At 53.2% G+C, this 12,218-nt stretch overlaps 2 protein-coding genes across 17 annotated transcripts in view; one reads left to right on the top strand and one right to left on the bottom strand.

Annotated features, from left to right (window-relative positions):
- The window catches only part of LOC125092845 (translation initiation factor IF-2-like), a 13,014-nt gene extending 7,408 nt beyond the window's left edge, over positions 1-5,606 (top strand). For 3 of the 6 annotated variants that reach the window (XR_007125081.1, XR_007125079.1, XR_007125077.1), the window contains 2 exons: positions 3,345-3,496; positions 3,885-4,377. Coding sequence is in view for 2 of the 6 variants with exons in the window: in XM_047717306.1 (XP_047573262.1) it covers positions 3,154-3,397 (244 nt within the window). In the remaining 4 variants the exon portion in view is untranslated. The other 3 variants (XR_007125080.1, XM_047717307.1, XM_047717306.1) reach the window with 3 other exon arrangements.
- The window catches only part of DMTN (dematin actin binding protein), a 27,790-nt gene that overhangs the window by 2,325 nt on the left and 13,247 nt on the right, over positions 1-12,218 (bottom strand). For 5 of the 11 annotated variants that reach the window (XM_047717299.1, XM_047717293.1, XM_047717296.1 and 2 more), the window contains exons 2-11: positions 8,955-9,160; positions 8,602-8,676; positions 8,040-8,195; positions 7,075-7,119; positions 6,645-6,744; positions 6,207-6,263; positions 5,842-5,994; positions 5,037-5,161; positions 4,371-4,476; positions 32-96 (exon numbers count right to left, since the gene is read on the bottom strand). In XM_047717299.1, the coding sequence (XP_047573255.1) occupies positions 32-96; positions 4,371-4,476; positions 5,037-5,161; positions 5,842-5,994; positions 6,207-6,263; positions 6,645-6,744; positions 7,075-7,119; positions 8,040-8,195; positions 8,602-8,676; positions 8,955-8,972 (900 nt within the window). In that variant the 5' untranslated portion in view covers positions 8,973-9,160. The remainder of the gene's footprint in view (positions 1-31; positions 97-4,370; positions 4,477-5,036; positions 5,162-5,841; positions 5,995-6,206; positions 6,264-6,644; positions 6,745-7,074; positions 7,120-8,039; positions 8,196-8,601; positions 8,677-8,954; positions 9,161-12,218) is intronic. The other 6 variants (XM_047717301.1, XM_047717298.1, XM_047717300.1 and 3 more) reach the window with 3 other exon arrangements.

Below are 12,218 nucleotides of genomic sequence, written 5' to 3'. Positions count from 1 at the left end.
TGCAGTCTGTGGTCTTCCTCTGTGATCTTACCCGGCTCAGCGTGGTCCTGCCATAGGCGGGGAGAGAAGATGACTTCGATGTTCCTGCGTGCAAGGCTGGGAGAGAGCAAGAGGGCCCATTCAGTGCCTTTGTTCTGACCATCATTCTTGAGAGGGCTGCCTCCCTGGCCTCCCCTGCCAGAGGCAAGGTGGTGAAGCATAGGCCTGGGGGGGCCCGGGGGGGCCCTGTTGGCTTCTGGCTAATGCTCATTACCTTCCACAAGTGCCCTGTGCTCTTGGCTCTGAACTGTCTCATTAAGTACACATCTGGGGACGCCTGAATGAATCTGTTGGTTGAGCATCTGACTTTGGCTCAGGTCATGATCCCAGGGTCCTGAGATTGAGACCTGCATAGGGCTCCCTGTTCTGTGGGGAGTCTGCTTCTCCCTCTCCCTCTGTCCTCCCCCCTGCTTGTGCTCTCTCTCTAATAAATAAAGTCTTTAAAAATAAATACATACACACACACACACATACACACACATCTGGGTGTAACGCCCGAGTGTTAGAATTGATAGATCAATGATGGCCAGAGGATCACCATCCTAAAATGAAACTCAGAGCTACAAAAAAGTATCTGAAATTTAGTTAGTCAAAATAATTAGAACCATTACAATCTTATCATTAGCAATACTAGTGATCAAATTTCAGATGTTTGATACTACAATACAGAAATGATCGTTTCCTCCCCACCCCACTCCCCGCACTGTGAGCTGCTAGACTGTACCAGCAGCCACTGTGCAGCACATCTGTGGGGAGCCTGGTTGGCTCCGTCCGCACAGCACAGGACTCTTGATCTTAGGGTTGCGAGTTCAAACCCCATGACGCCTGTAAAGCTGACTTAAAATTAAATACGTAGACTTCCCATTTGCAAGATCAGATGTCACTTTCAACTCACACATTTCATGGTAGCGCTTAGCTTTCTTGCACAGCAGACTGTAACTCAAGAAAACTGGCTTTCAGTTACTAGGTTTTCCTAAAAAAGAACTTTATAACTAATATTCTTAGTTTGGCCAGATCTCAAGACTCTTCCATGTCCAAATGCTAGAAACCATTGGCATTCTATGGCAATCATTCTGATAAAGGTTTTTAAGGTGTACTTAATTATTTAAGTAAGTAATTTCTATAGCCAATGAAAGGCTCGAACTCATGACCCCAAGATCACTAGTCACACACTCCTCCAACTAAGCCAGCCAGGCACCCTGACAAACATTTTTGTTTGATAGATTCAAAACTGTAAGAAATTGTCTTCTTAAAACATTCTTTTAAAAGCTGTTGTTTGGAAGTTTTGTGAGAACAAAATGTGTCTTGAGGAACTTGTTTTTCTTAATACTTTTTTTTTAATACTTCTTACTTTTGTACAGGAAATTATCTGTTTCTACAAAGATCAGTCATTATTGAAGTATTTCACTTTTTTAAAAAAAAGATTATTTATTTATTTATTTATTTGACAGACAGAGATCACAAGTAGGCAGAGAGGCAGGCAGAGAGAGGGGAAGCAGGCTCCCTGCTGAGCAGAGAGCCTGAGGCAGAACTCGATCCCAGGACCCTGAGTCCATAACCCTGAGCCGAAGGCAGACCTTAACCCACTGAGCCATCCAGGCGCCCCTGAAGTATTTCACTTTTGTATTTATTAGAGAGAGAGAGAGAAAGACACAGACAGGGCTCGTATAAGCAGGGGGAGGGGCAGAGAGAGAGGAAGTAGACTTCCCGCTGAGCAGAGAGCCTGAAGTGAACCTTGATCCCAGGATGCTGGGATGTTGAAGGCAGATACTTAACGGTCTGAACCACCCAAGCACCCCAGCATTTCCCTTTCCTGAGAATAAGTAAACATTTACATTTCAAGTGACTGATAGAATTTCAATCTACAAAGCACGTAAGATTTTTACTTCAAATTACTCTTATTTATTTTCAAAGATTTTATTTATTTATTTGACAGAGAGAGACAGAGAGAGAGGGAACACAAGCAGAGGGAGTGGGAGAGGGAGAAGCAGGCTGCCCACTGAGCAGGGAGCCTGAAGCAGGGCTCGATCCCAGGACCCCAGGATCATGACCTGAGCCGAAGGCAGACACTTAATGGCTGAGCCACACATGCCTCCTTCAAATTACTTTTAGAAAGCTTATTTATGTTTGAAAGTGACCATTTCAATGTTACTACGAAGTCAGAATGACATGCCTGTTCATAATTCTGAAATTGTTGAGGGCCCCTGAGTGGCTCAGTGCATTAAGTGTCCGACATGATTTCTGCTCAGGTAGGTCATGTCTCAGGGTCCTGAGATAGAGCCCCACATTGAGCTCCGGGCTCAGTGCAGAGTCTACTTGGGATTTTCTCTCTCTCTGCCCCTCCCCCTGCTTATACACATACGCATTCTCTCTCTCTCTCTCTCTAGTAACTAAATTTAAAAATCTTAAGAAAACAGTCTGAACTTGTTTAGGTGGATTAGATATGACCGTAACCTGTGCAATCACATGATCACCATCACATACAAGTTCAGGGATGCCAAAATTGATGAGGAAGTAGACATTTGGCTCTTCCACTTTGTCAGGCCAAAATGGAAGTTGAAAGGCTAATTCTGACTGAATAGCAAAATCTGGTGGAACATGAAGATTGAATCCCACCTTCGGGGCATCTCTCCACCTGCCTCTTTCTTCAGGCCTTCACTATTCTACATCCTCTAAGAAGGCCCTATTGTAACTCTTCCCACTCATACTGAAGCATCATCCTTGGGACTCAGTGTCCCTGTGGATGTCCGTGCACATATGGCCCTTACAGCTCCTTGAATCCCCCACTCCGGTGGCCTCCACCTGCACCCCCCGTTGAGGCAGCCCCTTAAATGGCCACCCCAGGGGTCTTGTCTACAACGCCAGCACCTTGACATCTGAAGCCCGGGAATCCCACTTTGCAGCCACTGCATCACACCCTTCCTTGTTTGCAGCTTCCCCTTAGCCTCACTCCCAGCACATCCATTCATCAGGATCGTGGGGACCTCCAAGGTCTTGATCTCTACCCATGTCCCCGAGTTTTGCTCCGCGGTCAGCAGGCCCCCGGCCCCTCCTCCCTCAGGGCCTGCCTCATGCAACCCTAACCCTGGATCGACCAGCTCCCCGTCCCTGCAGCCCTCAGCTTCTCCTGGTACCCACTCCTGGACCCAAGTCCCCAGCCCGAAAGCAAGAGGCATTTCGAGGCCGGAAGATGGCCTCTCGCATCCTGAATCCTGCTTGGGGGCAGGTGGTGGGGCAGGCTCCAGGGCACAGCCTTGACATCCTCCCTTCCCTCTCTTCTCTGCATAATCCCATTTTCTCTCAAGGTCTTACACAAGCTGAAGACTCACCTCACCCTGCAAGCTTCCGGCTCAGTTAAGACCCGGCTGCCACCTACACGTGCTTCAAGCCCAGCATGTCCCAAACCGGTCCCTTCGTCCTTCCCCCAAGACCCACTCCCTCATCACCTCAGTTCCAGGTTTGTCCCTACCCAGCACCCAAGCCAAGAACCCCCACTCGGCTCTCTCCCCACATCCAATCAGCCACTTAGTCCGGCTGACTCCATCTCCTATATGTTTCTTAAGCCCACAGCCCTTCTCTGGGCCTCAGCATAGCTTTAGCCCTTACCCAGCCCCTTGGAAAATTTGGTGGAGTGTCTCCGAAGATGGCCTGCCTGTTCTCTCCCAGCCTGTGTGCCTTTGAGCCACTGCCTTCATCAGGCACTGGAATGCCTCTCCCCTCCCCCGAGTAGAGGCTGCCTGCTGAGCTGCTCTGACCAACAGGAGTGGGGCTTGGCTCCGAGGCTAGGCTTTCATAGGCCTCAGAGTTTCAGCTTGGGTTCTCACATCTCCCTCCTTCTGCTGCAGCTCTGGGGAAGTTCAGGCTAGATTCCAGCGATGGACGTATAGTACCCAAAGCCCAGGCCACCACGTCTCTGGTTGATCTGTCACCCCAAGGCACACTCTGGGTTCTGGAACTGAAGGCTCCTGCAGGCCTGTAAGTGGACCAGGACGTTTCCTGTTCCTTGCCTCTGCTCCCATGCTGTCCTCAGTGTCTGAAGAGAATATATCTTTTGACTCTTTATAATCCTGTGTCCAGCATACGTTAGACACTCAATAAATGTTTTGTCAACGAAACAAAATTTGCTCATTCTGCTTTAGCTGATACTATCTTTTATCACTTAGTCTTATTCCACGATTGGTATCTTCGCCCTGAGGAGAGCGTGAGGGCCTTGACATGCCAGTGACAGAACCTTCTGTCTCCTGTACCCCATATGATAGACGGACTCAGACCCTGTGGTTCTGGCCTCGAGGTCTGGCCACGTGATTCGGGGCCCCAGCTGTGGCACTCACAGGTATGAAAGGGTGTCCTGTCAGGCAGAGAGCGGGTTTTCCTCCGGATAGGCAAGGACTTTTCCATCTCTTCTTTCAAGATCATCTTTCCCAAGTTGGAAGTAACCTGGAGAAAGAGAAAGGAAGACTTCCGTACTCAGTTCTTCCCTCCATCGGAACCGGATACCTGCATTCCCGAGCGGCTGGCTTGTGCTCTGGAGCCTGTGGGGCCTGTCACTCTGGTCTGAAGCACTGCCACGCTGGGTCTGGCCACCCCCGAGAGCAAGGAGTCAGCGCTGCATCTGAGTGGCCTCTGCATCCCAGGTCACTCTCCCAGAGCACCAGCCCCAGGCACTCTCGTGGCCTTTCCATGACTCCTGACACCCTCTCTCCTGCTGTTCTTGCTCCTCTTCCCTGAACTTAGCCTCCTGAAGCCTGGCACTGGGAGGGAGGCACTCTTTTCTTTCCCTTAACCCTAAGTTAACTAGTGTTCCCCCAAAGCAGCGTGAGGTCCTGGTGTCCCTTCAGCAGCAGCAACCCGATGTCCCGGGAAGAAGCGGAATTCCTCATGTTCCTACAAGGATTTTCTTCAGGTACAAAACCATTCAGAACTGAACAGCTAGAGACCTGGGACTTTTGTCCCCAAGAAGATATGGGCAGGGTGGCTGGGGTGAAGCGAGAGGCTACCTTACTGAGTTCCTCTCGCTGACGCTCCCTGAGAGCCTTCATCTCCTCCCCGGAGTCATCATCTTCCTCCTCTTCCTCTTCCTCTGCCCCCCTCCGAGATGCCTTCCGCTTCCTCCATTCTGTCTCTGGGGAACACAGGCACAAGCAGGCTCATCAATCAGCCATTCACTCACCAAGCATTTATCAGGTGCTGGGCTGCCCCTTCAAGAGAACACTACAGATTACTTTGTAAAAAATAAAAGGAGGGGTGCCTGGATGGCTCAGTCGGTTGGGCATCTGCCTTTGGCTCGGCTCATGATCTGGGGGTCCTGGGATCGAGCCCCACATTGGGCTCCCTGCTCAGCGGGGAGCCTGCTTCTCCCTCTCCTCCCTGCTGTGCTCTCTCTCACTCTCTTTCAATAAAGCAATAAAAGCCTTAAAGAAAAAATAAAAGTAATGTTCTCTAGCCTTCTGGTAAAGCTGAGTAGGCAACACACAGTCACATGACCTAATTCACTGGGGACCAAGATCTTGTCTCATTCCTCTTTCTCTTTTCCAGAACAGAGCTCCAATCCCAGAGCCCAGGATGCAGACGTTTGGTCAATGTCTGCTGAGTGGTCCAGTAAGTGAATGGAAAGGGAGGGGAAGACCAACAAGCAGGACCACGTACACCAAGAGCTAGAGGAAGGCAGGGAATAGCGAAGGGCCACGAGGGTCATGAAGGACAGAGGGTGGCAGTGGAGAGAAGGTGGGCTCGTGGAGCTTCAACGCAGACTATGAGGCGGTGTCCCGGGCCTCCCCTCCCCTCTCCAGCAAGGTCTCCTACCCACGACCGCCAGCGATGGGGGGCATGGCCAATAGTCGGTTTCAATCTTGGCCGGCTGGTTGGGGTCGGGCGGCTGGGCTGCAGGGAACTTGGAGGACTCGATGATGAGGTCCTCGATGAGGTGCTTGCTCTGAGGGCTGCCTGCTGTGGACTCTGCGGGTGGAGGCCAGGGTAAGTCCCCACCCCGAGTCAGGCCACTTCAGCCCACGGTAGCTCCCGACTCCTTCACCTGTCCTGGTCATACCCGTGGCACCATGTGTGTGAAAACAGGGCACAACAAAGGGCACTGGGCAGAGGTTATGTGCTGTTATGGATGGCTTTTCTCCCACGGCCTCCCAGCCCAGCTCAGGGAAGGGAGCCCTCACCTCTCTGCTTGTAGATGGGTGGCTTCTTGTAGATGTTGGAATCTGGGTGGGTGGTCTCTGTGGACAGGGAGCAAGAGCCGATGAGAAGAATATGCTGATGGTGGGTGAGGCTGGCTCATTGAGGAGAAGGGCACAAATGGGATGGGAGAAGGCAAGGAAACTCAGGGGCTCCTGCCCAGAGCCAAGACAGAACTGGAGTTTCTGGAGCTGTCCCTCAAGGGGCTGGGGCTTTTCACACTTTTCTTGTTGGGTGGGAGCAAAGGCACAACAGGGCCCATCATTTTGGGGAGTTCTGCCTGTGGTCCTGGCAAGAGGAGGTCTGGCCATTCTGGGGTAAGCCTATACCCCAGAGAGTGGGGTCTGAGAATAAGAAGCTTGGGTGCCTGTAGGAAAAAGAGGTCCTAGGGGAAGGGTGCCCCACCCCACCATAAAACCTACCCGGATGGTGGAAATGGGGTAGCGGGGTCCGGGGGGTCCCAGTGGTTCTTGGGGCTGAAGCCTGAGAGATGGTTCCAGGGGACCGGCTCTCCGCCCACACCTGCAGAGCAGAAGTGCGGTTGGCTGAAGCTCCCAGGTCCCCCACCCTAACCCTCTCCAGCCCATGGAGACACTGCTTCACCTCACTCCACCATTTCTGACCCCCCACCCTAGCAGCCCACGAGCTCCCAACCCCAGGGCAGAGGAAGGGTGTCCAAGGACTTGACCTGCTGGTGGTGTCCGACCCAGGGCGAAAGGGCTAAATGAGGTCCTGGGTCAGACAGACAGATGGCCCCAGAGCTGGTCGGCGACAGGATGAGGTCATCCTGCGGGCCCTGCATATGTGTGGGGGTGGGGAGCTGGGCAAGTGTTAGGTGTGGGGCAGACTCACCTCTGGGGATGGTGGGGGGGATGTGGATTTGGGTGACAGTGAGCGCTGCGGATGGAGAGGAGGCTGGTCAGAGCCACAAGGGTAGGGGTAAATCCTCAGCCCTAGAACCCCGGAGGGACTGCCTCATCCCCCACCCAACTCTGCACCCGTGTCTGGCAAATCTTGGAGCCGCATCTTCTCTCTCAGTCCTTGCCAGTTCCCAGCACTGGCCCTCCAGCCTTCTCCCTCTTAGTGCTCTCCTGGGCAGAGTCCTCTCTTCCTCTGCAGGCGCAGAGAAGGCACGGATCTTGCGCAGTGTGCTTGTGGTCCTCAGGCCAGCTGGAGGTGGCTCTGGCCCCATACTAGGAGCCTAGCACTCAGGGGAAGGGCCAAGAGCCATGCGCATCCAGGATGGAGTCTGGGCTCCCTGCCAGGTGGTCAAGTCTCCCCCTCAAGCCTGCCTCCTGCTCCCCGCTCAGCGGTGCCAGAACCCCTTTCTGGAATAGTTTCCAAAGCAGCTGCCGTGGGTTACCTCTGGCACTTCCATCCCCAGTGCGGAGGGTGGGTGGAAGTATCACCTCTATTTTACGGGAGGGGAAACTGACACCACGCCTTCCCATGGTCACTCAGCTAGGACTTCCAGCCTCCCATTCCAGGGTTCTCGGGGGCTTCGGGCCAGTTTGGTCTTTCTGTGCACTCCCACGCTTCTCCTCTACGGCCCCTCACCCCCTGCTCTGCGAGGCTGCCATTCAAACGTGGCCTCCCCTGTTCTCCACGTGGAGCTACCCTCCAGCCTCCAGCAGTCTCTGCTGGTTCTCCACAGAAACTGGGCGGATCATTGGTTGATTTCTGCCCACAGTTCCCTTTCTTGTTTTGGAGTCTGGCCGCCAGGAAAGGAAGCAGGAGAGGGATTCCGCCTCCTCCCCTGTGTGGCTGGGGGAGCCCTTCCCCCAAGTCCCGTCCAAGAGGAACCTCCCAGCCCTCACCTCCCGGCTTCTGGGCAGCTCCACATGCTCCAGGAGAGAATAGGTAAAGTGGGGTTCATAGATCATGAGGTCAGGCCGCTCGATGTCCAGGATGGCCTTGTCCTTGGGGATGGCAGCCAAGTCTTTGTAGCCCAGCACCTGATTGTCCATCTTGGCCTGAAGGGAAATGGCAGGAATGGAGCAGACGTGCTGAAGGCCTCACTAGCATTCTGACCTTACAAGCTAGACTTGCCATGTCTCAGGAAGAAAATGGGCAGCCATTTGAGATGCCAGCTCCTATTAGTTAATAATTCTATTGTTTGAATTTTTAAAGGTCTAGAGAGTCACCTTAAAAAATGATGGTCCTTCACCTAGCGCTTTGGGTACAAAGGAGGCAGGACCAGACCAGTAGAAGCCGGCTGTAGGGAACCTTCTCTGGATTTCTGGCTTCTCTCTGCCTACCAGTCCCGGCAGAACCGTCGTCTGGGAGGCTCTGGGAGGCTCTGGGTGAAGCCGCCCAGCATGTTCTCCACCCCACTCCCTCGTCCCTGCCTGAGGGTGCTGGTGGCCGAGAGGTACTCACCACGATGCTGGAGGGAGAGCCAGGAACACTGGAGTCTCGGGAGGAGCTGACGCTCCCAGGGGAGGTCAGTGGTTGCTGGGGAGAGTGAAAGGCGGGCGGGTGGGAGTGAGCGTGCGTGCCAGGGCCGGAGCGGGCAGGGCTCTCCACCGGGTGGAGGGCCAGGCGGAGGCAGGGGGGCGGGTTTGGAGGCTGGGGAGGGCTTCCCTAGGTCTCTGGGGACGCGGGGTGCGGCGCCGCGGGCAGCCACCAGGTGGCACCGTCGACGCCCGACCTGCCCCTCCGCTGGGAAGCCGGCCCCCACCCGCTGCCCAGGCCGCCCACCGCCCGCGGACGTGGGGGCGGCCCTCCCGCACCTTCTGCAGCCGTTCCATGCAGCAGGGAGCTGGCCGGTCGGGTCACTCGCAGAGCCCCGTGCGTGAGGGGAGACGACAGGGCGTCAGGCTCTGCCCGGCTCCTGGGCGCTGCGCGCTCCGGGCCACGAGAGCAGGGAGTGCGTTCCGCCGGGCTGTGGCGTCCTCATCCCTCAGTGACTTTCCAGGCGGCTGACGGAGCGCGGGGCCTGCGAGGGGAGGGAGAGCGTGCCTGTGAGCGCGGTGGCTTCCCGGACCTCTGGGAGCTCGGGAGAGCAGGGCGGAAGGGAGCCGGCGCCCTCCAGGATCGCGGCTTTCCATTCGCTCAGCCCCAGGAGGGCCAGCGCGTCTGGACAGCGAGGCGGAGGGGCTGCACTTGTTTTTGAGCCATTGTTCTCTGGCTGGAAAGGAAATGACTGCAGGGGTCAGCCGTTCCGTGCAGCCTCCGCATTCCTGCTATGTCACACCTGCCGGGCCCTGCCCTGTCCTGGGGGTTTCAGGCCCAGCTTCTCACTCCCCTTGGCCTTTGCCAAGGCTTCTCCCTCTGGCTGTGGGCTGGCCCCTGACCCTCCCCCCACCCCCCAATCCATTGGCCATTGTGCTCCCCTCTGTCTCATAGCCCAGAGGGTCCTACTGAGCCTATGAGGTGGACAGACCATGAGGACTGGATGGAGCCAAACTGACTTGGCATGAGCGGTCAGGTCCTGGGTGGGGGGGATGACAGGGAGAAGAAGGGAGGGGAGGCTGGAGGGAGCCCACATTCCCGGTGTCCCTGTCCCTGTTCCCTGCAGGGAAGAAGGGAGAGGAGAGCGGAGGGAGCCCAGAGCCCCCCACATCCCTGTCCCTGTCCAGCAGTCAGTCCCACTTGCACACAGGTGACTTGAGGTGGAGGCCACATCCCAGCAGGGTGCAGCCTTCTCAGGACACCTGTGCTGGGGTTGCCCTCTGCACTGCTGCTTCAAGGCAAGGCAGCACCCCTGTCTGCACTGCTCTCTCTTTGTTTCTCCTAGAGAGTTGGGTCTTGTCTGCTGCAGCAGATTATGAGTTCCCTGGGGCCACAGTCCATGTCTTGGTGTCTCCAGCCTTCACGGGCAATTCCTTTAGCAATCCTCCCTCCCCTCTCCCCCAGATTGATCATGCAATAACCATTCAGTGAATGGCTGGCTGGGTTTCCAGCAGTGGGGGCAGTGGGACTCTCTGTGACGCTGGGCAAGTTACTTCTTCTCTCTGTGCCTCATGCTTCTCATCTATAAAACGGAAGACAGTACTAGTATCTCGGTCCTGGGGCGACTCTGAGTATTAGATAAGTTATAACAGGCGAAGTGCTTAAAACATTATCAAGTCCAGGGAGAGTATTAGCTATTATTATTTCTTTTTCTTCAAGGACTAATGAACTTTGATGTCTATTCCATAGCCAGTCTCTACCACAGTGGGTAATGGCCATTAGTGCTCCCAGCCTTATCACCTGTTACTTTGTATCAGGCCATTCTTGGGCTCACCCTCTCTCCACCCCCAAAACCACCTGCAGGAGCAGCCCTCACTCCCACTTCCCTGCTTCTGCGCAAACCTCCCACTACTCTCTGTCCACCTCCTCATCTCCCGGATCCTGGATACTCTTGCTCTGGGAGGCCTCCCCTGCTATGCTAGTCCTTCTCATAGCCCTTCACTGAATTCCAGTGCAACTGAAAAACAGACCCATATAACTTAGCCCTTCATTATATGTTGCCTAATGCAGGAACATATTTTTTCACTAACCAGAATGAGGGCTAACTTTTGGAGGGCAAAATAACAAAGCAATTGCCATCCTTTTTTGAATGCTCATGCTAGGTACTTTGATAAGCACTTTTTTTTTTTAAGATTTTATTTTTAAGTAATCTCTACACCCAATGTGGGGCTCAAACCTACAACCCCAAGACCAAGAGTCACATGCTCCACCAACTGAGCCAGCTGGGGCCCCTAATAAGCAGTTTAAAAGGATGATTCGTTTCATCCCCTCCAATATCCCTATAATGCAGACCCATTTACAGATGAGAAAACTGAGGCTCAAAGAGGTTAAAAAGTTATCCACAGTCATGGAGCTGAAAATGACGGTGCCTTCAGCACTGGCATGGTTCAAAGCGCCTAGCAAGTACTGTGTTGCTAGTACTGTGTCAGGTGCATTGTGGGGATAGAAGAAAATCTGCCACATTTCTCAAGTTTTTTTGGAATTCTAGAATCAAGTCTTCTCCAAGACAAATCCCTGGCTGTCAGAGTCACACTAGGTATTTGGTGCCCATGGAAAGACTCCATTCCAGAGCTTTATCCTTCTCCGGCCTTCTTAGCTCTCCTTTTTATAACTAGGTGTCTGAGGATCAGCATAAACACTAATATACATTCAAAGAGCTGTTAGCTCTCTTTCACTTCTCTCTGATCTTTACTGTTTTTTTTTTTTTTTTTTTTTTTTTTTTTTACGATTTTATTTGTTTGCCAGAAAGAGAGAGAGAAAGAGCACAAACGGGGAGTGGCAGGTAGAGGGAGAAGCAGGATCCCCACTGAGCAAGGAGGCTGATGTGGGACTTGATCCCAGGACACAGGGATCATGACCTGAGCCAAAAGCAGACGCTTAAACGACTAAGTCACCTAGGCATTCTTGATCTTTACTGTGTTAATAGACATTGTCAAACTAGCTATCTACATGGCTTAGCTTTACAGCCAAACACTCATTCATCCACGTGTCTATCCACCTATCCATCTCCATCCGTCCATCCATCCATCCATCCACCCACTCACCCATCCATCCACCAGTCAACTACCCACCCACCCAGTCATATCTTGCTTTATCCATCCATTCACCAAATACTTCCTGAGCTCCTACTCTGTAATAACCATAGGCAACGCTCTGTGATAAGTCTTATGGAGAAAAAAAAGATGAGGCAAGGGAGCCAAGCTGTCCCTGCAGAAATGAGGCATATATGTAGATAATTCCCACGCAAAGCAGAAAATTACATATGCCAGATAAGATAATAGAAGGAGCTGTGAGAGGTCACAGGACAAGGGATCACTTCTGCTGGGGTGTTGAGAAGAGAAAATAAAAAAAATATTCCTTACAGGAGGTATTTGAGGTATGCCTTGAACACCCAGTTTGAGTTCATGCAAAAAACTAAAGAATGGACTCTTGAAAGAGAAGGCAGCATGAGCAAAAGTAGGAGCATGGGGCCGGGGGTAGGGGGCAGCACTGGGTCTGTCTAGGGAACAGCAAATATGGCTGAACTGTAGAGCTCATGAGGT

This window comes from Lutra lutra, chromosome 2, assembly GCF_902655055.1.
Source record: "Lutra lutra chromosome 2, mLutLut1.2, whole genome shotgun sequence".
Classification (NCBI taxonomy): domain Eukaryota; kingdom Metazoa; phylum Chordata; class Mammalia; order Carnivora; family Mustelidae; genus Lutra; species Lutra lutra.
This window is presented reverse-complemented; position numbering and strand designations above follow the sequence as displayed.